General features: G+C 42.9%; 2 protein-coding genes across 3 annotated transcripts; one reads left to right on the plus strand and one right to left on the minus strand.

The window, feature by feature from the left end:
* Positions 1 to 1,696: 1,696 nt before the first annotated feature.
* On the minus strand, positions 1,697 to 3,322 carry ROMO1 (reactive oxygen species modulator 1). Its single transcript, XM_047853577.1, has 3 exons — positions 3,192 to 3,322; positions 2,874 to 3,004; positions 1,697 to 1,889 (listed from the first exon to the last, which is right to left on the minus strand). Exons 2-3 carry the CDS (start codon positions 3,002 to 3,004, stop codon positions 1,781 to 1,783), a joined length of 240 nt encoding a protein of 79 aa, XP_047709533.1. The 5' UTR covers positions 3,192 to 3,322; the 3' UTR covers positions 1,697 to 1,780.
* NFS1 (NFS1 cysteine desulfurase) lies at positions 3,319 to 25,233 on the plus strand. Of its 2 annotated transcripts, none has more exons than XM_047853574.1 (13): positions 3,319 to 3,451; positions 4,095 to 4,204; positions 4,930 to 5,046; positions 5,860 to 5,943; positions 11,296 to 11,448; positions 15,060 to 15,153; positions 15,826 to 15,960; positions 19,723 to 19,880; positions 20,305 to 20,410; positions 20,490 to 20,571; positions 21,192 to 21,275; positions 21,834 to 21,923; positions 24,566 to 25,233. In XM_047853574.1, exons 1-13 carry the CDS (start codon positions 3,355 to 3,357, stop codon positions 24,627 to 24,629), a joined length of 1,374 nt encoding a protein of 457 aa, XP_047709530.1. In that variant the 5' UTR covers positions 3,319 to 3,354; the 3' UTR covers positions 24,630 to 25,233. The 2 variants fall into 2 exon arrangements, with proteins under 2 accessions (XP_047709530.1, XP_047709531.1); XM_047853575.1 differs by having other exon boundaries at positions 19,723 to 19,757.
* Positions 25,234 to 25,468: the final 235 nt, after the last annotated feature.

Raw genomic sequence — 25,468 nt, forward strand, 5'->3', positions numbered from 1 at the left:
GGTGTAAGTTCGAACAGATTTAAGTGATCTCCCGGTTTAACTGCATGTTACTTTATAAAGGAATTTGAACTTGGAATGAGCCATCACCATTATATTCTGAACTCTGTTTCAAGTTTATCTACCTTGAACCTTTGAGTTGTTGCCCCAAATGGAATGATTACTTTCCAGTACCAATTTCTTCACCTGCTTATTTCTTTCTACTGTATTGATTCATTAGTGTTAAGGCCCAAGTTTTAATAGGTTTAGTTGGATATCCAAGTAATCAGTTTGGAGGTAATGATTTTCTACCAGTCCTTTTGATGGATACTTAGAATTTCTTCCCTTAATTGCTTCAGTTACTTAACCCAAAGGAAATTTTCAAGATTCAATTATTTTTCAACTCTAGGCAGCACTGTTACTTGGGGCAGACTTCTGTCAATGTTCTTTTGAAATCTAGTATCTCCATAATTTTCTATTCTAGATTCATGTCCTATCAGGTTTGTTCTATCATTCCTTTCTGGGAGCTGGGCCAACTTAGGCATTTAATTAACCTCATAGGTGGTAGAGGTGGCAAAAATTTGCCCACTGCTGCAGAATGAGATGTAAACGATGTTAAGGGAAATGTACAAGTAATTGGAATAGTGTGAGGGACAGAAAGTAGTCAAATAAATGTAAGTGAAATCCTTCAGGTAATCCATTGAGACCACATCCCACTCTGGGAAATCTAGCTGCTGTAGTTACCCTGGTTAGTGTAGTGTCTTGGTTGCAGCTGCAGGAGTGTCCTTAGGACACCCAAATATTCCCAAAATAATTTATGTCTGTCATAACATTACCGTTTTCGTTGAGGGGTAATGATTCTTTTTTAAAGTAGATTCCATGTTCAGAGTTGAGCCTAATGCAAGATTTGAACTTGAGATCAAGACATTTAACCGACTGAGCCGCTCAGGTGCCCCAAGGGGCAGTGCGGTTTTAAAGCACTTGTCAAGGGTTGTGTGGCAGGAGTAGGTGAAGGACACTTGGCCTTATTACAAGGAACCTATCTTATGAAACCAATTCCCAGTGTTGGGGGCAGGGGTCAGTGTTATACAATTGATATCCTCACAGATGGCTGGTTAGGAAATTCTGTGAATTTTGTGCTGTTAAGCTACAGAAATGTCTGATAGTTTGAGTTTGTTTCCCCATGGATGATTTATTCTTTTCCTGATTAAGTCAAACCTTGAAGGACAATTTTTTTTTTAAGGTTTATTTTTGAGAGAGACAGAGACAGAATGCAAGTGGGTTAGGGGCAGAGAGGGAGACACAGAATCCGAAGCAAGCTCCAGGCTCTGAGCTGTCAGCACAGAGCCCAACGCGGGGCTCGAACTCACAAGCTGTGAGATCATGACCTGAGCTGAAGTCGGGACACTCAGACTGAGCCACCCAGGTGCCCCGAAGGACAATTTTTGAATGAACATAGCTTTGGAAATGAGACTTGGGTTAACACTACCTTTTGCAGTGTGACCTTGAGGAAATCTGGACTTAGTTTTTAACCTTTAAAATGGTGACAGTAACATCAACCTTATGAGGCTGAATAACAAGAGTTTACTAGAATCTATGGACAGTTCGTGTATGGAAAATTTTTGTAATTTTGGATTAACAGGATTTGAAAAACATGCAACCTACTCATTGGCCCACCTTAGAAGCTCTAAGCTGAATATAGGCAAGTCAGAAGAAAAAACACTACTCAAAGATTTACTTTATTATAGTACATGAGCTGGCACTGATGGGAAGGAGTAGCTGTAGTGGACAACCATTGCCCTGATTAACATCGGATGCCCATCCCAATGGCCATGAACGTGCCAAAGGTGCCTCCACTCTGCATCATGGTTTTCCCGATGCCGCCCATCAGCTCCCGGCCCCGCATTCCAATCCTAAGAGAAGAGGAAACCAAGATGTGGCAAACCAGGAACAAAAAATACAAGAAATGGCATTAACTGCCCTTTCCCAAATTACTTGAGTAGTAAATCAAGCCCTCTTGAAGTCTGGCAGGACATTATATCTCTTTCCACCTGAGATGGGTAATGACTAGCAAAAAAAGCATGCCATCTTGGTCTCTGGGGCTTTTCTGGTGAATAGTATTATGACCAGACTTCGGTTTTGGGGAGGCAGCTGAGGCAAAGTACCTAGAGAAACTAGTTTTTTTTCTGGTATATATAAAGACATTTGACTCTGATGGTTTCCTGGCATTAAAGCAATGATTGTGGGGTCAGACGTGTTTATGTCCCAGCTCTGCAATTTACAGGCTATGTCAACTCTAAGATGGGGATCAAAAGGTTCATAGGATTGTTGATAACACATTCAACATTTAGAACAGTGCTCAGTAAATGGTAATTTACAATGTGGAAAAATGGAAATAATAGTCTCTATTACATGTGAAAATGACATTCAGGGTGTAGAGTTTATCTGCTTCGTATATATATCCTGTTTCCAGTACAGTAAAATTGCTCTCAATAAGTCTCACTATCCAGAACTAGAAATAATGGCAGCAACAGTAGTAACAACCATTTATTGAGCACTTAATATGTGCTACATTCTGTGCGAAGTGTGCTCTGATTTGATCCTTACAACTCCATGAAGTAGATGTTACTGACCTCATTCTACACTTAAGTAACCCAGACTCCAATTTGCTTAAGGTTACAGAAGGAGTAAAGAGACTTTCAGTTTGAGAGCTCATATTCTCTAGCGCCAAGGCTTCCAACCTTTCCATCCAGACTGAAGGTGGATAGGAAATCAGTCTCACTCATTAAAAGCGAGGGAACTGAAACGAAGTAGGTTCTATCCAGGCTGCAGGCCAAGTGGCGTGGAACGAAAAGGTCCGGTAGTTCCGCCCATAGATCACCGCCCTCGCCCCTCACCTGAGACAGGAAAAGGTGCCGAAGAGCGCCCCAGCCGCCATGCCCACTGCGCAGCCCATCACAAAGCCCATCTTCACGCGGTCGAAGCAGCTCGGCTGGGACTGTCCGTAGGGCCCCACGGCCACCGGCATCTGCGGGGTTCGAGGGTTAAGGGAGTGTGGGCCTAGCCGCCAGCCCGAGTCGAGCGGGGGCTGGAGGAGGCGGGGTGGGGAGCGGATCCAAGGGTTCGGGGAAGTCCAGGGAGGAAAATAAGCGCGTAACCCGACTCCATCACCCTCTTAGCGTTCGGGTCCCCGCGCCGCTGTGCCCCCACCTCACCTCGTTCGCGGCTTCGGTCGCTCAGTTCTACGTCTCACACCAAACGCGAGGCGGAGCACGCCCGCGGCCTGAGGAATTGCTTCCGGGGCGCGAGGCAGGACTTCCGGGAGCGTGTAGCAGAGTAGTGCCGCTGCTTCGGGCGGGGGGCTCTGCTAGCGGGACCATGCTGCTGCGAACCGCTTGGAGGCGGGCGGCCGCGGCTGTGCGGGCCGCTCCGGGACCCAGGTCCGAGGCGCCCGCTCGGGGGCTGCGCCTGCGCGGTACGCTCCGGGCCCCACTCACCGCCACCCTCCCTACCAGCGCGGACCTTCCCCCTTGGCGTGGCGACGCACCGGAATATTACCGAATCTCCGTCTTCCGTCCGCTGACGGGACCCCCTGACCCTGCTTCCTCGCTGCACCCCTCAAACTTTCTCAGGCCGGCCCTCAGTACGGTTGACTTCTCCGCGTCACCCTTCAGATTCTGCCCCACAGGCCCTCGGAGGCTTGGAGGCTCGGTCGGCCTTCAGATCTCTCCTGCACGACTTTTGGAGATGCTAGTCGTCCAGCCAGTCATCTTTGAAGGGGATCGTAGCTACTCCGTCTCCACACCCCTTCTAAATGGCTTTGTCCTTTTCGAACCCTCCCCCCTCCCAACCAGGCAATTCGAATATTGACCCAGCATCCCCTTCCAAAAACATGGTCTCTCTCCCTTACCTCCTTTTACAGTTTGTTTAAGGTCGCTGATGTTTTGTTTCCTTTTCCATTGAGATCCAACCCCAGCATCCTTTTAGCTTATCTCACCTACATCCAACGTTCACCTGCTGTTTTGGATACCCTGTGGCCATAGTTGCGTTCTTCCACGCTTGGCCACTTCATACCTTTTTTTCTTTTTCTTTCTTTCTTTTTTTTTTTTTCTGGTCAGTTGTAGATAATGCCCCCCAGTCCGCTGTTCCCTCAGATACAGCCACTGCTCCGGAAGTGGAGTCAGTGCTGCGACCTCTGTATATGGACGTCCAAGCTACAACTCCTCTGGTAAGGATAGAGGGGCAGCTTTCCCCAAGGCTATTTATAACATGTTGCAGAAGTGACAATGCACATAAATGACTGGATCCTGCAGAAGTGAGAGACATTGAGAAGTGTGTGTTGGGAAAAGCAATGAGCCAGGAGTCAGGAGGCTTAATTTGTAATCCACTAAAAATGGCTCTGCTACTTACCAGCTATTGACCTTGGTGAGATCACTTCAATGTAGGCACTTTGGTAGTAGTTAAATGCATAGGCTCTGGAATTAGCTGGATTGCCACTTACTAATAACTGTGTGAATTTGGGCAAGTATTACGTGGGTTAAAAGACATAAAGCAGCCCTTTAAACAGAGCCTGGCACATGATAAGCACTTCGATATTAATGGAAGGTTTCATCAACATGTGGACTCTTGTCATGTCCTGGCCCTTGTAGATCACATTGCCTGGCAGGAATGGAAACATGCAGAAACATCTATCAGGACAAGGCAATGTTTGTAGATTACCTGAGGAGATGGTAGAAGAATCATCTGGTAGAATGATTTAAGATGGGTTGAGAGTGGGAGTATGTTAGGCTGATGTTTGTTTAGTACCTAAGGGGATAGAAGAATGAGGCTTTGTCTAAGCAGTGTCTGAAGGGTTGGGAGTGTGTTGAGGTAGGTTGGGCAAGTCTGAGGGGATGGAGTGGGGCTTGAGTTACCTATGGACTCAAGGACACTGTTATATTCCTTTGTGCTCAGGACCCTCGGGTGTTGGATGCCATGCTCCCTTACCTGGTCAACTACTATGGAAACCCACACTCCCGGACACATGCTTATGGCTGGGAGAGTGAGGCAGCCATGGAACGTGCTCGCCAGGTTGGTATAGAAGACTCTAAGAGATTCTGATGTCAGAGGTTCAGTGGACTGTGGGAGGCATTTCCTTGGTAACTCTGGGTGGAGGTGGAAGTGGTTTGGGGCTCTTTCTGGAGGAGATTTAGCGAGCAGGCCCTTGGAGTCCCTCTGAAAGCATTTTATTAGTTTTTATTTTTCCTAACTAAATGATCTTTGGAATTTTATCTAATTTCTCTAAACCTCAATTTCCTCACGTCGAAGTGGAGATTGTAATAGTTCCTGCTTGTTAGGATTATTGTGTGGTTAAATGAGATCTTGCTGGTGATGTGTTTATTAACACAATGCCACAATGCTTATACATACTAGGAGCTCAACAAGTTATTTTTAAGAAATCAATATTATTATTATTTTGTGTTTTTTAAAGTTTATTTATCTATCTTTGAGAGAGAGAAAGAGAGCCTGTGCATGAGTGGAGGAGGGGCAGAGAAAGAGACAGAGAATCCAAAGCAGGCTCCCTGCTCAGTGTGGAGCCCGACTCGGGCCTTGATCCCACAACCACAAGATCAGGATCTGAGCTGAAGTCAAGAGTTGGAAGCTTAACCCACTAAGCCACCCAGGCACCCCTATTATCATTTTTTATCAGATGTGAAAAGAGCCTCAGATCTGGGATATAACTGAATCTATCCCTTTTCTGACCCTAGAGGGTGCAGAGCTTCTTGGACAGTTGATAGAATGTAGTGGCATACTTTTTGATCCAGAGCTCTGTCCCAGTTGTGTCTGCAGTTGCATTCTTGCCTGGGAAACTGGTGTCATTTATCTCTGTTTCTTGGTTTGCAGCAAGTAGCATCTCTAATTGGGGCTGATCCTCGTGAGATCATTTTCACCAGTGGCGCTACTGAATCTAACAACATAGCAGTTAAGGTAAGAGAACCAGAGGGCATATCTGGGCTTTCCTGACTTGGGAGATGGTGTCCCTCCATCATCTGGACTCGTATATGTATTTCCCAGCCACCCATGCCTACCTTATTGTGAATAAAAGACACAAACATGTGCTCTTTCTGATTTGTTGCTTCCTTCAACCCTTTGTGATCTACTCCATGTAAGTCTTTGCTTCTGTTGAACTGAGTTCATTGAGATAGTTGGGCATGAAAGGAGGTGGCTCTGGTGTTTTGGATGGCAGCTACTTCAGGGAGTAGATAATGGTGACTCAGACTTTTTCCCCATCCTTCTTTTTTTTTAAAAATTTTTATTTTTTTTTCAACGTTTATTTATTTTTGGGACAGAGAGAGACAGAGCATGAACGGGGGAGGGGCAGAGAGAGAGGGAGACACAGAATTGGAAACAGGCTCCAGGCTCCGAGCCATCAGCCCAGAGCCCGACGCGGGGCTCGAACTCACGGACCGCGAGATCGTGACCTGGCTGAAGTCGGACGCTTAACCGACTGCGCCACCCAGGGGCCCCCCCATCCTTCTGATTTAGTCACAGAGAAGTCCAGCATCCACTTGCAGTTGGGAGTGCTTCTCTGCTTCTGGTTACCAGCTACACCCTTACATATGTGATTTGAGGGCTGCCTTCCTCTCAGCCTTCCCTTTTTTTTCTAATGAGATCTGTTTGCAACAGTTCTCTTCCCTCCCTCCCTTCCTACCTTTCTTAGATTTTATTTTTAAATAATCTCTACACCCAATGTGGGGCTCGAACTTACAACCCTGAGATCAAAAATTGCATGCCTTACTGACTGAGCCAGCCAGGTGTCCCTCCTGTTTATTTAGATGCTCCCATCTTGAAGTACTGGTTGCTATGCCTCTGCAGACATTCACTTCATTGTGGTGTCTCTCCCAATCAGATGGGTCCCCCAATATGTGGTGATGGGGAACCAATCCATGGAAGCTGGTGGCATAGGCAGTGAAAGGATTCACCCAAGTCAGAACAAAGGAGATAGAAGGAGGCAGTGGGTGGGGGCTGTTTTTAAAGGGGGAAGGTGAGGAGCTAGGGGCGCTTATGCAATTTTCCCTTTTTTGGTAACTATGCGTTGTTGGAAGTAGCCCTTTTGTTAGTTAGGGCCTATGGATATTTCAAGGTGGGTCGCCTAATGGGCCTGTCTGTATTCAGCCAGGTAGTCACGATGGGTCCTTTTGCCTGGATCAGGTTTCTGTTGCTCAAGCCTGTTGTCTAAAAGAGGTCTCTTCAGGGGCGCCTGGGTGGCGCAGTCGGTTAAGCGTCCGACTTCAGCCAGGTCACTATCTCGTGGTCCGTGAGTTAGAGCCCCGTGTCAGGCTCTGGGCTGATGGCTCAGAGCCTGGAGCCTGTTTCCAATTCTGTGTCTCCCTCTCTCTCTGCCCCTCCCCTGTTCATGCTCTGTCTCTCTCTGTCCCAAAAATAAATAAATGTTGAAAAAAAAATTAATAAATAAATAAAAATAAAAGAGGTCTCTTCATTCATCACCCATTCTGAGATCAGTCACTCTATCCTTGGGTTTGTGGTGCTAACAAAAGTAAAAATCAACTCTCAGTAGTCATGCTGGTGTTTCATATAACTTAGTCATATTGGACTGGGCTTGGTTGCCAGGACCACTTGTGTAAATACCAAGGCTCTGAGAAAGTGTGGGCTACTGTAGGTTCAACTGTCTCCCCCACTTCTCACCTTTATCTCTCAACTGTGCTGCCAGTATTGGTTTTTCTGAGCTTAGATTGGGTGTAGGAGGCCTGGGACAGGCTCCAGAGTCATCAGTACTCTGCCTGATTCTGTTAGCAGGAAGGTGTCCTTCCTTTGGAATAGAGAAACCAGACCCAAAGTGGAGATCCTTCCAAAAATGGGGATGATTTCTGGAATGGGGAATATTTTTTAAAACTTTGAAAATGTTTGCTTTGAAAGTCTCTGCTGTTCCCAAACCTAGAGGTGAGGGATTGCTAAGAATAGTTGTGAGTTTTCCCCTTAGTCTCCTGAATAGGAGACTATTCTGTCTGTCTGTTTAGACAGAGGATTTGACACTGTAGGTAATAGGAGAGAGTGGAAGGAGGTGGGGAACTTTTAAATGTTTTCCTTTTTATGTTCCTTATCCTCAAGAACATAGTTTTCATGTAGTTATAATTTTGGCCTAATTAGTTTTATATTCTGCTTTTAAGGTAGTATTCTATAAGCTTGTGGGGTTAATGGGGTTGCACATTTTATTTCCTTTAACTCCTTTTTAAAAATTTTTACGTGTTTTTTAATTTATTTTTGAGAGAGAGAGAGACACACACACACACAGAATCCAAAGCAGGCTCCCGGCTCTGGGCTGTCTGCACAGAGCCCAATGCGGGATTTGAACTCATGAAATGTGAGATCATGACCTGAGCCAAAGTCGGACGCTTAACCGACTGAGCCACTAGGCACCCCTCCTTTCACCTTTTTTTTAATGTTTGTTTATTTATTTTTGAGAGAGAGCACAAGCTGGGGAGGGACAGAGAGAGGGAGAGGGAGACCCAGAATGTGAAGCAGGCTCCAGGCTCCAAACTGTCAGCATAGAGCCTGACACAGAGCTCGAATCCATGACCTGTGAAATCATGACCTGAGCCAAAGTCAGATGGGCACTCAACTGACTGAACCACCCACGGGCCTCTCCTTAACTTTTAAAGGTAATCTGTGCAGGGATGCCCCTGGCTGGCTCAGTCCTTAGAGCATGCAACTCTTGATCGTGGGGTCATGAGTTCAAGCCCCACATTGGATGTGGAGGTAAAATAAGTAAATAAATACATCTTAAAAAAATAAAAATAAAAAAAATAAAGGTAATCAGTGTATATGTGATGAGATTTTTTAACCCTATAGAAAAGTTTAACATAAAGTATCTAGAGCCTGGGCGGCTCAGTCACTTAAGCATCTGCAACTCTTGATTTCAGCTTAGGTTGGGATTGAGCGCCTGTTGGGTTCTGTGCTGAGCATGGAGCCTGCTTAGGATTCTCTCTCTCTGTGTCTGAAAAATAAATAAACATTAGAACATAATTTACAAAGAAATAATAATTAAAAAAAAGTGTAAGTCTTCCTCTTCTTTCCCTCTTATTCTGGCCCTGAATCCTGTTCTGCAAAGTTAATTCTAAACTAATTCTGTTTGGTATTGTTCCAAGAAAAAGAATTATACATACATATATTGTATTTTAATATTTAATAATTTAATCATTATCCATACATATGTAATTTTAATATTTTCACAAACTGTCGCATGCCATATTTATTCTTCTGTAACCATTTTTTTAAACAAATTGAGCTTTTTTTTTTTTTTTTTTACAAATTGAGCTTTTATGCTCTTTTAAAAATTTATTTTTTAATGTTTATTTATTTTTGAAAGACAGAGTGCAAGCGGGGGAGGGACAGAGAGAGAGGGAGACACAGAATTTGAAGCAGGCTCCAGGCCCCAAGCTGTCAGCATAGAGCCTGATGTGGGGCGTGAACTCATGGACTGTGAGATCATGACCTGAGCCAAAATCAGATGCTTAACCGACTAAGCCACCCAGGTGCCCTCTTCTGTAACCATTTTTAAAAAATATTTAGTTTGTGAGAGAGAGTGAGCATGTGCAAGTGAGTGAGGGGCAGAGAGAGAGAGAGAGGGAGAGAGAATCTCAGCACAGAGCCCGATGTGGGGCTCCATCTAATGAACCATGAGATCATGACCTGAACCAAAGTCAAGAGTCTGACAACCAACTGAGCCTCCCAAGCACCCCTGTTCTTTTGTAACTATTGATAACATACCCTATGTTCTTCCATTTCAAACTCCATAATTTTTGATATAACTACATTCTTTTTCATGGAGTTGTGTTACCATAGTTTACTATTCACTACTTTATTGTTGGATGTGTTTAATTTTTCCATTTTTTTAAAGATTGTAAATATGAGAACATATTTCATCTTTATGGCTTGATCTGTCTTTTGAAATATTCCCCTAAGGTAAATTTCCAAAAGAGGAATCACAGTTAAAGAGTGTGAATACCGCTTTTAAGACATCTTTCTAAATGATTTTCTGAAAAGATTGTAGCATAAATACTGCCATTAGCAAGGAATGAGTTCATGAGTTTCACTTTTACACTGACAGCTTTGGGTATCAGTATCAACATATTTGCATGTTTTGCTATTTAAGTAGAAATAAAGAGAGGGGCTTTTTCCTGGGATGCGAGGAAATCTACCAGGGGTATATTTTCTTTTTTTAATTTTTTTTAACGTTTATTCATTTTTTGATAGAGCATGAGTGGGGGAGGGGCAGAGAGAGAGGGAGACACATAATCCGAAGCAAGCTCCAGGCTCTGAACTGACAGCACAGAGCCCAACACAGGGCTCGAACTCACGGACCATGAGATCATGACCTGAGCTGAAGTTGGACGCTTAACTGACTGAGCCACCCAGGTGCCCCAACCTGTGGTATATTTTCTACCTGTGGTATAATAAATATATTTGGTCTTTGTTCTGTTCCTGGCACAGAGCCTCAAAAATCCCTGGAGTTTCCTGAATAATAGAAATGTCTTTTGTTATTTATTACAAACCCCTTTGGACCATAATCTAACGTTATAGTAACGAAGTGACTCATGATGGCCCCTTAGTTGCAAAGGACAGGCTGCCACTCCAGAAGGACAAAGCATGTGATTAGAGGATTGGAACTTTCAGCTCTACTTCCCTCAGGGCAAGAGATTGAGTTCAGTCCTGTGGCCAGTGATTTAATCAGTCATGTCTCTGTAACAAAACCCCCATAAAAACTCTGGACAATAAGGCTCGGAGGATCTTCCAGGTTGATGAACTCATGGATGTGCTGGGCAGGTGGCATGCCTGGATTTACAAAGACAGGGCATGGAAACTTTGTGCCCTTCCCCTCCTCAGACCTCACCTATGCATCTCTTCCATTTGTCTGTTCCTGAATTATATCCTTTATAATAAAACTCTAATAGTGTAGTGCTTTCATTGAGTTCTGGGAGTCATTCTGGTGAATTATTGAACCTTAGGGGGCTGTGGGAACTCCTGAATTTGTAGCCAACTAGGCAAAAGTCCTGGGGAGTGGCTTGTGACACCTGGGCCTTGTGGCTGACATCTGAAGTGGGGTTAGTCTTGTGGACGTGAGTCCCTTCATCTGTGGGGTTTGCACTAACTTAGGGTAGTTAGTGTCAGAATTAAGTTGAATTGTAGGATATATACTTGGTGTCACAGAGTTAATGTTGGAGCACAGAACCCTTGCCTACTTTTTCTTTCAAGTGGGATTGAAGTGCTTGCTGTCTCTCTGAGCATATTCTCCTTCGTTTCACCACCACCAATCTCTAGGGGGTGGCCAGGTTCTATAGGTCACGGAAAAAACACTTGATCACCACTCAGACAGAGCACAAATGTGTCTTGGACTCCTGCCGTTCACTGGAAGCTGAGGGCTTTCAGGTCACATACCTCCCGGTGAAGAAGAGTGGGATCATCGACCTGAAGGTAGGAATGGCTACTGGCAGAAGGGGCAACATAGGAGGGGCTTGGTTTCAGCCTGTAAATTTGTGTTTTTAGCCTCAGTCAGAGCTTGAAGGACTAGACCTAATGGTGAGGGGGAACTTAGAGAAATAGGCCTGGGAGAGAAACTGAGCATATGTTTCCCCTTGAGTGTGTATTGTCTTCCTTTTCTCTGGAGGATTTGTTTCTCAGCTTTGTCAGTGCTTCCTGGTTTATATGAGGACCACTGGGTGTCTGTGCAGGATGCCAGGGACTCAACACTCACCATGGCAAAGCTCTGGCCTCCTCCTTCCCTGTACTTAGTTTCTCATCCCTCTAAAGAAGAGCTGTAGTTTTTGTGAAGAATATTTCCCTTTGTGGCCCATATCCTTATATGTACATTTTGGGTAGTGAGTTCATACATCTTGTCCACCAGATTTTGGATACCAGCATCCCTAGTCAAATCCTAAGATACAGTTTGTGGACAGAGTCCTGTCATATGCAAGTAGAGAGAGTTTCATTTCTTTGTTGCCAACCTGGATGCCTTTTTTTCTTCGTGCCCAGTTGCCCTGGCAAAACCTACTAGTACAAAGTTGAATAGAAGTGGTGAGAACAGACACCCTGTTTTGCTCCTGATCTTGGATGAAAGCTTTGCCCATAAATATGATGTTAACTTTGGATTTTTCATAGTTGCTCTTGCATAAATGTCCTTTGTTAGACTGAAGAAGTTCTCTTCCAAGTTTTTTGATTTTGTTATTGTTGGTGTTGTTATCATGAAAGCATTTTGGTTTTATGAGTTTTTTTTGGTGCTTATTGAGGTAGTCATATGTTTTTTTTCTCTATTAATATGGTGTATACATTGATAGGTTGCTGGATTTGGTTTCCTAGTATTTTGTTAAAGATTTTTGTATATCTATATTCATTAGGGATATTGATCTGTAGTTGTGTGATATCTTTGTCTGGTTTTGATATCAGGGTAATACTGGTCTCAGAATAGACATGTTGGTTCTAACCTACTGTTTCGGTATTGATGACCACTGCACCCTTCATACAACCCTCCACTTCCGCCACACTGCCTGCACAACTCCCTGATATGCCCTGGTCAGTCCTGCTGTGGGCCTGTTCTCACATATCCCCTCACCTTTGATCTGTTGTCCTTTTCTTTGCACATACCTTAATTTTCTCCCTCTTTTAAAAAAGTTAGCTCAAGCTCACTTCTTTGCTGAAGTCTTTTTGGATGCTCCAACCCCTTTAAATATGTTTTTTTTTTTTTTTCCAAATTCCTTAAATTCCTTAATGGCTTTTTACTTCTGTGCTCTGTTGTATGTTTATGCCTATCTCTCCACTAGATTAAGTCTCTTGAATGCTAGGAGCACTTTTTTTCTGCCTTTTTATTTCTCATAATACTTCACATGTGTCTTTTTCCACCTCATAGTATTTATTATGCCTTAGCGTCTGGCACTAGGGACACAAGGATTAACAAGACAAGCTCAGTCCCTGCCTTCAGGGAGCTTACATTCTAGTGAAGAGTACAGTTAACATAGAAATAAATGAAATAATTACAAATTGGGATAACTGCTATGAAGGAAGCAAACAAGAAACTGAGAGAAACATGACATTGAGAACTTCTATTAGACCAGTGTCAGGGAAAGCAGGATGTTGGTAGGCTGATTAATAATTCCTTTAAGATAACATTTTAGTCAGATGAGGTCCCTGCCTCAGTGCTGTTACCAGTAACCTTGTTTTTTGCTACTTACTTTAGTTGTTGGCAGCTTACTCTGACCACCTTACATAGGAAAGGCTGTCCCTTTTTTAATTAAACTTGTAATTTTTAATAAAGATAGTTTTTATTATTATTTATTTTAGAGAGAGCACAAATGGGGGAGAGGGGCAAAGGGAGAGCGAGAATCTCAAGTAGGTTCCACCCTCAGCACAGAGTCTGATGTGGGGCTTGATCCCACAATTCTGGGATCATGACCTCAGCTGAAATACAGAGCCAGATGCTCAGCTGGCTGAGCCACCCAGGCTATTTTTATTTATTACTTACTTACTTACTTACTTACTTACTTACTTATTTATTTGAGAGAGAGAGAGACGGGTGGAAGGTAATGACAGAAGGAAAGGGAGAGAGAGAATCTTAAGCAGGCTCCACTCCCAGGGTAGAGGAGGACACGGGTATTGCCCCTAAACTTTTTAAATAATTGTAGATTCACATGTGGTTTTAAGAAATAATACAATGAGATCTCATGTACCCTTTACCCAGTTTCCCCCATGATAATATCTTGCAAAAGTATAATCCAGTATCCAACCAGGTGTGAAAAATAAGCCCATCGACTCTATCAAAGGAGGGATGCAGAGACTCAGAGCACAGTGATGTGAGGCTTTTATCAGTGTTCTTCCAAGAGCGGGTATCTGATGGACAGTCATACTTAGGGCAGTTACAGCAGACAATTTATCTCCTAGCATGCAAGTCCCTCCCCTGGTTCCTCATTGGCTGAATACTACAGAGGTTACTGCCTTATCTGGACATTGCCTATGCACACATAAGGCAAAAAGTAGTCTGGTTGCAACAAATGTACATTCCCTGAGGTGACGCAGAGACTTTCAGTCCCTCCTCCCTTTGTTCTTTGGTGCATACTCATTGCAAAGCCCGCAAAAATAAGCCCACGAAGCAGAGAGGGGAAGAAGAACCAGAAAGTGAAGTGTCTAAAGGTTTGGGACTCCATTGTGGAGGGGTGGGTTTCGTATATTTCCAGTGTGTTGTAATCCTATTGTTAATTAGATAGCAGAACTTTTATTTGGTATTTCTGAAAATGAATCATCTCCCTTATTTCTCACACAGAGTAATGACTTGGATAGAGTCTGCCAATCTTGTTCTCATTTCCCCAGTTTCATTTGTGCTTATTTGTCATGTGTAGGTTTGTGTAACTACCATCACTGTCAAATTATAGTTTCCTCACTGCAGTGATGCTTCACATTCTGTTAAAACCACTAATTTGATCTCCATTTCTTTAATTTGTCATTTCAATAATGTTACATAAATGGAATCATAAAGTATGTAACCTTTCGGGACTGGCTTTTTTCACTTAGGGTAAGTCTCGCAAGCCATTTAGTTTGTTACGTGTCTCAGTAGTTTGTTCCTTTCTATCAGTTAGTCGTATTCCGTGGTATGGAGGCACCAGTTTGTTTAGCCAGTCACCCATTGAAGGACATCTGGGTTGTTTCTGGGTTTTGGCTGTTATGCCGAAAGCTGGTATGAACATTTATGTATAGGTTTTTCGTGTGAATCTGTTGTCATTTCCCTGAGATAAATGCGCAACAGTGCAATTACTACATCATAGGTAATCTCGTGTTTAGTTTTATAAGAGGCAAAAACTGCCAGACTGTTTTCCGGTATGGCTGTATCATTTTACGTTTGTATTAGTAGTAATAACTAAGTGTTTCAATGATGTAGTTTCTTTGAATCCTTGCCAGCATTGTGTTGTCACTATTTTTTTTTTAACCACTCTGATAGGTGTTTAGTAAAAGGCCCCGTTTTAAGACTGAGCTTGCCCGTGTTCTGAGTTAGGGAGGATTTTGTTGGTACTATATAGTCTTCTTGCTCCTGATACTCTTAGGAACTAGAGGCTGCCATCCAGCCAGATACCAGCCTGGTCTCAGTCATGACTGTGAACAATGAGATTGGAGTGAAGCAGCCCATTGCAGAAATAGGTGAGTATCTTGGGTGGACCTTGATGCTTGCCCACCACTGGGATCCATCTGAGGAGCAGGAGTGGTCTCCTGGGAGTGGGAGGGAGATCAAGGGAAAGGGAGTTTCAGTTCCTTGTTTAAAGACCTATTGTATATGGCATAGCCAGTATTTGAATCCAGGTCTAGTATCCTTTATGTTCTTTTCATTTAACTGCAGTTGGTGCCGAAACAAAACACTACCGTTTTTTTCTCTTCCTCTTTCACCTTTGTTACTTTAGAACATCTTGTTATTGTGCTCACTTAGAGTCAGAGACTCACTGTAACTCCTAGGACACATTAAGAAAAGATCTGCTAATCTTTGCTTCCTGGAAATTAAAAAGGATGTAAAAGTCAATTTGATGTATTGAAAGACCAGTGTTAACAAGGTAGGAAGTTTTATGCATCAGGATATCAGGCATGTTTTGATTTGGTGATTTGTACTTGCCCTTATTTAATCAAGGAAGCTAGCTGAGAATGACAGAGTGAGAGGGAGAGAGGGAAAGAGAGAGGAAGAGAAAGAGAGAAGTTATTTACTATGTGGCTAGAGGCTAATGCCAGATGCAGTTTTGCTTTAGAACTCATGGTACATTGTTGGATCACTGCCAGGTGACTTCCCAGCATTGTGCTATGATTTCCCCTTTGTTGTTTCCTCAGGACAGATATGCAGTTCCAGAAGGGTATATTTCCATACCGATGCAGCCCAGGCTGTTGGAAAAATCCCACTTGACGTCAATGACATGAAAATTGATCTCATGAGCATCAGTGGTCATAAAATCTATGGTCCCAAAGGTACCAGCCCCTCCTTGAGTTCCTTTGCTCAGACCTCCTATTAAAACCCTAGATAGATGTTCCTTGAACTCATTTGGAATTACCATTGCTGTCAGAGGAAGTTGTACATTCATAGTGCTTTGCAGAATGCAGAATGCAGAATTGCTAATGCAAGTGTCCTTTAACAATAACCAAGAATGCTTGCCTATTTGTAGACTCTTGCAGCTAACTGTGTATAGCAGTCTATTGTTGCATGGTCTCTTTAGAAAATCCTTAGAAGGCAAGTAGTTTAATTTGGTTGAGGAACAAAGGGTTTTGTCATATTAAATTAAGCTAAATAAGTCCAGCTGTCTTGTCTTCCCCACTGTGATAGCAATGTTCTTTGAGTCCTTTATTCCCTATGTGTTTCTGTAGCCTGAGGAAGATTGCACTTTTATATCTCTTGGTATTTATTACTTTTTTTATTTTTTATTTTTCTTTAATGTTTGTTTATTTTTAAGAGAGAGAGGGAGAGAGAGAGCCGGGGAGGGGCAGAGAGAGAGGGAGACACAAAATCTGAAGTAGGCTCCAGGCTCTGAGCTGTCAGCACAGAGCCTGACACTGGGCTCAAACTCACAAACCACAAGATCATGACCTGAGCCAAAGTCGGACACTCAGCTGACTGAGCCACCCAGGCGCCCCTCTTGGTGTTTATTCCTAGATTTAATAGTCTGTATTCCTGTTAGCCTCTCAAGAGTGTGTTTCCTTTGGTCCTATTGGCCTAGGAATGTTTCCTAGCTAGAATTCTGTCTTGTCACTCCAATCTTTGGGAAGAGACTTTTGTTTTCTATTTTATGGAGGTAGCTATAAAAACAAACAACTCCTCTGTCTCTGGGGTGAGGGCCTATGGGGGCTGATAATGCTGGTACACATTCTGTGTACACCCTGAGCTGCACACCCTGAGGAAAAAGCTGTGATAGCTCCTGGAAGTATGTAAGATACCTTATTTTCAAGGTTCCCAGAGGTTATAAAGAGTGTTTTTGTGAAATATTATTGAAAAAAAATTTTTTTTTAACGTTTATTTATTTTTTGAGAGAGAGCATGAGCGGGGGAGGGGCAGAGCGAGAGGGAGACACAGAATCCGAAGCAGGCTCCAGGCTCTGAGTTGTCAGCACAGAGCCCGACATGGGGCTCAAACTCACAAACTGAAATCATGACCTAAGCCGAAGTCAGACACTTAACCAACTGAGCCACCCGGGCGTCCCTTGTGAGCTATTATTTATTTATTTTTTAAGTTTATTTATTTTGAGAGAGAGAGAGAGAGCTTGTGAATGAGCTTGCACAGGAGTGGGAGAGGGGCAGATAGAGAATCCCAAGCAGGCTCCCTTCTGTCAGCACCCAGCCTTAGTGGGCTCCTGAGATCATGACCTCATGAGGTCATGACTTGTGAGGAAATCAAGAGTTAGTTGGGCGCTCAACCGACTGAGCCACCCAGTCGCCTTATGAGCTATTATTTTAAAAGCACAACAGGTTGGGGCACGTTGAGCGTCCAGCTTTGGCTCAGGCCGTGATTTCACGGTTTGTGAGTTCTAGCCCTGCATGGGGCTCACTGCTGTCAGCACAGAGCCTGCTTCAGACCCTGTGTCCACTTCCCCTTTCTCTGCCCCTCCCCTGCTTGTGCATATGTGCACACTCACTCTCTCTCTCTCTCTCTCTCTCTCTCTCTCTCTCTCTCTCTCTTTCTCTCTCTCAAAAAGAAATAAACATTATAAAAAGTAATAAAAAGTATAACAGGCATTCTATCTTTTATTAAAATAGATAGATAGCCAATAGTTGCCTTTATTGGCTTTTATTGTAGATGTATCTATTTTGACAAAACCAATTGAGCAGAAGCACTGATCAGCAATTAAATGTGTAGAGGTCTCTCATTACCCAAACTTATGCTTTCAGAAAGAAGGGGACTCAGTTGATTTAGATAACATTATGTCCTTCACTATGCAGACAGGGGTCTGTGCATATGCTCTCTGAACTTGGGAACCACAGAGATTCACATAGTAAGGATATTTGAATTTGATGAGGAAATGAAATATTTCTTGATTAAGTATCATTTGTTACATAAGTTATTTCAAAACTAGGGTCCTTGGTAATAAATTTGGGAAGTACTGCCTTAGTTTTGATAGTACCTACAATCTCTGCCTAAGGAATTGTTCTTTGTGGAAGAAGATGCACTTTACTGAATGGCCATTCTGTTTAAAACCTTTGACTACTTTGTGGGTATCTTTGCACATTCATGTTCATATTTGGCATGAAATTCCTGTAAGTGGGTTTGATGGCTATTAAGTTATACACATTTTTTAATGTCTATTTATTTTTGAGATAGCATGCATGCGCAGGGGAGGGGCAGAGAGAGAGGGGAACAGGAGATCCAAAGTGGGCTCTATGCTGACAGCAGAGAGCCTGATGCAGGGCTCAAACCCACGAACCAGATCATGACTTGAGCCGAAGTTGGATGTGTAACCAACTGAGCTACCCAGGTGCCCCTTAAGTTACATAAATTTTTAAGCTTTGATACACTGGGAGATTGTACTAATTTTTAATTCTATTCTGATCTATCCCTGTATTTTCCTCAAAGTTTTTTTCTTTTTTTTTAAGATTTTATTTTTAAGTACTCTGTATACTCAGCGTGGGCTCAAATTTGAACATCCCCTAGATCGAGACTCGCATGCTCCACTGACTGAGCCAGCCATGCCCCCACCTGCTTTTTAACAATTTTATTCTATTTAGACAAGGTAGTATATTTACAAAGTTCTAAATTCAAAAGCTACAAAAAAGTACAAAGCCAGAAAGTCTCTCACTTCTGTCTACCACTCATGTAGTTCTCCTCTGGGGAAGCTATTTTTTGAATATTTTTCTAGGATTATTCTATGCATTTACAAGGATATATATATATATATATATATATATATATATATATATATATACACATATATATATATGTATTTTTCCCCCTCCTCCTCCTCTGTTTTTACTCAGAAAATAGCTTATTATACTCATTGTTCTATTTCTTCCTTTTTTTCCACCTAATTATTTTTTAAATGTTTATTTACTTATTTGTTTTGAAAGAGAGTGAGAGAGCGAACGAGCAAGCATGCTAGGGAGGGGCAGAGAGAGGGAGAGAGAGAATTCCAAGCAGGCTCTGTGCTGTCAGTGTGGAGCCCAACATGGGGCACGAACTCATGAACACTGAGATCATGACCTGAGCCAAAATCATGAGTCAGATGCTTAACCAACTGAGCCACCCAGGCACCAACCCCCCCACCTTTTTTTAAGTAAAGTACAAATTTTATTCAGATTTCACCAGTTTTCCAACAGTGTATCTTGGAGATTTTAAAGTGGCAATATAAAAGGAGCTTCCTTTTTGTTTTATATACCAACTTTGTAATCCATTGTGTTGACGGTATCATAATTTATTTGCCCATTGCCTTGATGATGAATATGTGAGTTGTTTCTGGTATTTTGCTATTATGACTAATGCTGTATTTCATGATGTTATTTCAGACATGCATAGGGAGCTACTTGAAACCATTCGGTCATGACTCCTGGTAGTTATCTCATGATGTTAAATAATTTTGATAAATATCATGCTTTTACTTCTATTTCTCCTTTTCCTCCAACTTTTTTTATTTTGAAAAATTTCAAGCTTACGGAAAAGTTGAAAGAATATTTTGACCGCTTTTGAAAGTGAGATTTTGTTTCATCTGCCTTTTTCTTTTTTTCTCTTTTGTAACAAACTTTGTTTCCCAGGGGTTGGTGCCATCTACATTCGCCGCCGACCCCGTGTACGTGTGGAGGCCCTGCAGAGTGGAGGGGGGCAGGAGCGGGGTATGCGGTCTGGGACAGTGCCCACACCCTTGGTGGTGGGGCTGGGGGCCGCATGTGAGGTGGCACAGCAAGAGATGGAGGTATGGGGAGAGCAGTTCCCTTCCTCAACTTCTTCCCCTGTGCTGGGTCTCCACTTAGAGGGTTCTCAGCACAACTGAGTCAGACTTCTGCCGGAAGAGGAAGTTTAAGAAATCCATCCTTGTCCCAGTGCTGCTGACATCTTGTTCGGAGGGAGGTGTTATGGGCTCCAAAATCCAGGCCTTTTCAGAAATTATTGGCTCACTTATTGATAGCTTATTGGAACCATGTGTCCAGTTATTGAGCACCTTGCATGCCAGGTGCTGTGCTCAGTGCTGGGGATACAGTGGTCTCCATGAGTAACAAAGGATGATAGGTGGGTCTGATGCATAGTCACTTCTGGGCACTGGAATAGGACTCCTTGTCTTGTGTATTTCTGAGCTGCTAATGGTCACTATGCTTAGTCCTCCCTTGCCTGCTCCTCAGTATGACCATAAGTGGATCTCAAAGTTAGCAGAGCGACTGACAAAGAAAATAATGAATAGCCTTCCTGATGTGGTGATGAATGGGGACCCTGAGCACCATTACCCAGGTATGGACATGCCCTTTCTATCTCCATTCTGGAAGAGCCTGAGACTTTGCAACTCCTCTCACAGTGATTCTCTCTCCAGGCTGTATCAACCTCTCCTTTGCATACGTGGAAGGGGAGAGTCTGCTGATGGCACTCAAGGATGTTGCCTTATCCTCGGGGAGGTGAGTTGGACTGGATAGACAGGAAGGGTTCATCAGCCTGGCCTCTAAGTGGTATAAGACATTATTAGGCTTCCTAGTGTGGAGATGTCAGGCACAAGAGCTCCTGGTCATCTTGTAAGTGCCTGTTTTTTAGCTGGCTTGGCACTCGCTGAAGTTTGTGATCTTAGGAGGGCTTCCTGGGGTAGGACTTTGTGCCTTTTGTGGTCCCAGGAGATGCATGCATCTGATCTAATGTTATACTAGCAGTTCTGTTGCAGAACCCCAGAATTGAAGGATGTTCCAAAGGCCACCAAGGGTTTAGCTGCCATCTAGGCTGGTACTGATGGTGTGTTCAACCATAGGAGAGTGAGCACCTGGTTCTCTGCTGCCTGTGGTTGTCAGTCCCAGTTTATGTGGTATCATGCTCTGTCATGCTTTGGGAGTGTCCATGCTGAAGGGTCAGAGGAGCTAGGGTCACATCCCAGAAAATGCAGGCAGCATTTAGCTCTACCAGATTAGAATGTCTCTTGTATCTCCATATAATGACTTCAGGGACCTGGGGTGGGAGCAAGATGAGAGATTTGTGGCTAAAAGCAGATGCTGATGATGAATTGAGCAAGACTCCTTGCCTTTCTTCTCAGTGCCTGCACGTCTGCATCCCTGGAGCCCTCTTATGTCCTTCGAGCAATTGGCACTGATGAGGATTTAGCTCACTCTTCTATCAGGTCAGTCGGTTGAGCTGCAACATTTATGAAACCATCCTCTTTTGTATTCTTCACTTCCTGTTATAGTCTCCTCATACTTGTTTTTCTTATCCCTTCTTGATTCTTCTTGAAAGTTCCTAGAGCAGCAATTCTCAGAGCTCATTGAGTATCCTCTGGAAGTTTGTGAAAGTTGAAGATTGATTTATTTATTTGTGTATTTATTTATTTATTTATTTATTTATTTATTTATTTTTCAGTTTGTAATAATTTATTTTTATTTATTTATTTTTTGACTTTTATTTATTTTTTTAATTTACATCCAAGTTAGTTAGCATATAGGAAAGTTGAAGATTTCTGAGTCTCACACTCAGAGCTTCTGACTCACTAGGACTGGAAGAGAAATAGGAAACGTCTCGGTGACTCTAATATGGGTGATCCACAAACCCTGTTCTGAGAAACTCTGACCATGTTCTTTTCCCATGTTTTTTGTGGAATAGATTTTCATTGAGTATTTGCTGAATGAATTTACCCTGGTGCTAGAGTTCAGATGTGGAGCTCTTCTCTTATGCCTTTTTTCAGGTTTGGCATTGGCCGTTTCACTACAGAGGAGGAAGTAGACTATACAGTGGAAAAGTGCATTCACCATGTGAAGCGTCTTCGAGAAATGAGGTATGCACTATGCCCCAGAGACCCTGTGGAAGAAATTGAAGTGCTGACCCTTCTCTTGCTCTCGGGCTATGTGTTCACACTGACAGAAACCAGCCTTTGAGAACACATGGATCTTAGGATTTAGAAGTTCCACAAAATTGGGCTGCTGGCTGGCTCAGTTGGTAGAACATGTGACTCTTGATCTTGGGGTTGTGAGTTCAAGCCCCACGTTGGGTGTAGACCTTACTTAAAAAAAAAAAAAAAAAAAAAAAAGTTCCACAAAGCAAGAAGGTGAATCTCCTTGGCTGCTTGTTTTCAGAATATGACAAAGTACTTTTAAAAACTAAAGAACTGGGGTGCCTGCATGGCTCAGTTGGTTAAGCATCCGAATCTTGATTGAGGCTCAGGTCATGATCTTGTGGTTCATGAGAATCGAGCCCTGCATCAGGCTTTGCACTATTAGTGTGGAGCCTCCTTGGGATTCTCTCTTTCCCTCTCTTTCTGCCCCTACTCCTGTGTGTGCCTTTCTCTATCAAAATAAATAAACATTTAAAAAAAAAACTAAACAACTACATAAACTCAGATGTTTTTCATTATTATAGTATTAATAGTTGTCATTGTAGCAATATCAATACAAAATTAGGGATTTGTAGACTAACTAGAAAAAAATCTCCCTTTAAGATAGAGATTCTTACTTTGGGTTCTGCGACTAGACTTCAGGAGGTATATGATAGCCCTGAAATTGTATGCTAAGTGTTGTTTTGTTGTGCATTTTCTTTGAAAGAAAGCCTATAGTTTTCATCAAATTCTCAAAGATTAAGAACTACTACTCAGAGTGTTCTTTGTAGAAGTCTTTATAAGTAAGGTCAAGAGATGCTTTGTCAGCCAGCTGCCACTAGGGCTTCCCTTAGTAGCCATAGAGCTCCACTTCTTCCTGGAGACATTGAGGCCTCTGGATTTTTTCAGAGCTCTGTCCTGGTTAAATTCAACTTTCAAGATTCTCTTGGTCTAGTTATTGAGAGTGAGAAAGTTCAGATATATACTCTTCTTCCTTTGACAAACTTTCTGAGGCCTTTCTGGGCTCTCGATTTTCCTTCCCAGGGTCTAGTTGTATTGCTTAAATATCTACTGCTTCCTTAATTTTCTTAGGCTCAAGATTCCTTCTTGGCTTGATGTTTTGGTACTCTGGCACACTCAAAGGGCATTTCTACTAGACCATGCCGCAAAGCCTTATTCTTCTTATCTGTGTGGCTTCAGCATCTTCCCCCTATTCCTTGTGACCTTTACAAACTGAATTGAACGTAGTTTCATTAGCCCTCAGCTAAAGCTTTATTTTGTTTTAATTTATTTTATTTTAGAGATAGAGAGCACGAGGAGGGGAGAGGGGCAAAGGGAGAGAGGGAGAGAATCTCAAGCAGCTCCGTGCTCAGTGCGGAGCCTATGTAGGGCTCAGTCTCATGACTGTGAGATCATGACCTGAACCAAAATCAAGTCAGACACTTAACCAGCTGAGACACCCAAGCACCCCTAAAGCTTTATTTTGTGAGTCTATGACAATAAGAGACCTCTAAAAACAAAAGACAGGGGTATTTGGGTGGCTCAGTTGGTTAAGTGTTGGACTTTGGCTCAGGTCATGATCTCATGGTTCATGAGTTCAAGCCCCACGTCGGACTCTGTGCTGACAGCTCAGAGCCTGGAGCCTGCTTCAGATTCTGTGTCTCCTTCTCTCTCTGCCCTTCCCCCACTTGTGCTCTGTCTCTCTCTCTCTCTCTCTCTCTCTCTCTCTCTCTCTCTCTCAAAAATAAACAAACATTAAAAAAAAAAACAGGAAGGAGGTGGCTAACTTTAAGGAGCCATGAAAAATGTCATACATAGAAAGGCATGCTGGGAATGCATGGTGTAAAGGAGAGGGATAAATCAAGAACAGAATGAAATTGCATAGAAAAAAAGTAACTGGGGAAATACAAACCACACATTGCATGGTCAAAATACATTGAAGTAATATCTGGTCTGGGAATATTGTCTAAGGCATTCAAGCTGAAGGGAATCAGAGCTTAGTAGTTATTTCTCAGCAGTAGTTCTTGTATGAGATGGAATGCTCAGGTCTAAGATCCAAGAGTTACTTTTGAATTGGAATCACAGTCAAACTCTGGGAAGATGAGGCTGGTAGGAATTGGATAAGAGTGTTATATACCCAGATAAATTAAGGCTAAGCTCTACCCCCACCTGAGAAATAGAGTAAAACCCAGAAAGAAGTATTGAAAAGTGGTCCATGTGTGGTGGGGATGAATAGAGAGGCTGAAACTTGCTTACACAGGTCCTAAGGGTCTTGGTTCCACCAGAGAGACTGTGTCCATAGTCTCTCATGAATGGGATGAGAGCTTCTTGAATGTGGCCACAACCTGATGCCATTGGCTTGGCCCCACTGGAGCTGAGCCTAGGGTACCCAGTTATTGTTTGCTGGCAGCTGTGGAGATGTTAGAGCTGACAAGGATTTAGAGAGAGCTGGGAAAGACTTGCTAACCACTATGTTGGGTCTGTCAGGGCAAGGAAGTGGAGAGACAAGAAGAGATGGAGACAAGTCAGGGCTCAGGGGTCAGAGACCAATGTTGGCTATTTCCTATCTAAGTCCTAACTCACTCAGTTTCTCTTTTCTTTGGCAGCCCTCTCTGGGAGATGGTACAGGATGGCATTGACCTCAAGAGCATCAAGTGGACACAACACTAGAAGAGTAGGCCTCTGACTTTGTGCTGACCTGGCTTCTGCCTCATCAACCCATGCTCACCTGGGTATCTTGTTACACCCAGTGGGCGCTTCATGTTCAAACCACAATTGGTGTAGCCCAGTTGACTTCAGCATTTGTCCACCTCCAAGATAGAAACAACAAGAAAACTATCTTTCCTGAGCCTCAGCTCCTTTGTTGGAGAACACTCAACATTTCTCTTCAGGAGTCCCTCTCTGGTCTTACAGTGAATGGATATTCTTGGTGGGGAGAGCCAGAGGAACTGGAAGAAGTTTCTTTGTTCAGGGGCCTCAGTGATCTATGTGGACTTTTGAATGTTGCTTACTACTGCTCAGCAAGACTGACTCCTTCAGGAGCAAGCATAATCAACTATTTAATTTCTTTTTTGGTCCCAAAGGCCACCTCTTCATGTTGTAGCCTGAACAGCAAGTTTCTTAGAAGGCCTGTCTCCTGTTCTTGTCCTTCATTTCTTTTGACCTAATGAAGCTAAAAATATCTATATGCCTCCATCTACTCTTCTAATAATTTATGTTTCTTTTTTAAAAATTGTTAATTTGCAGATTAGAGAAATAAAATAACCTTCCTCTATTTAATTTGTGACTTTATGAAAGTCTCAGGGAAAATTCCATGCTGTGCTTGGGAATCATGGAGCAGACTACCACTCCACTTGATTTCCATAGATGACTGTCTGCTTGTATAGCTCTTCATTCATCAGTTATTTGAGTGGCTGTCAGGAGCCTAACATTCTTCTGAGTATTGGACCAAAAGACCCTGCCCTCATTGAGCTTTCATTCTAGTAGAGAAACAAAAAATAAACAAATAA

The sequence above is a fragment of the Prionailurus viverrinus genome, chromosome A3, assembly GCF_022837055.1.
Source record: "Prionailurus viverrinus isolate Anna chromosome A3, UM_Priviv_1.0, whole genome shotgun sequence".
Lineage (NCBI taxonomy): Eukaryota > Metazoa > Chordata > Mammalia > Carnivora > Felidae > Prionailurus > Prionailurus viverrinus.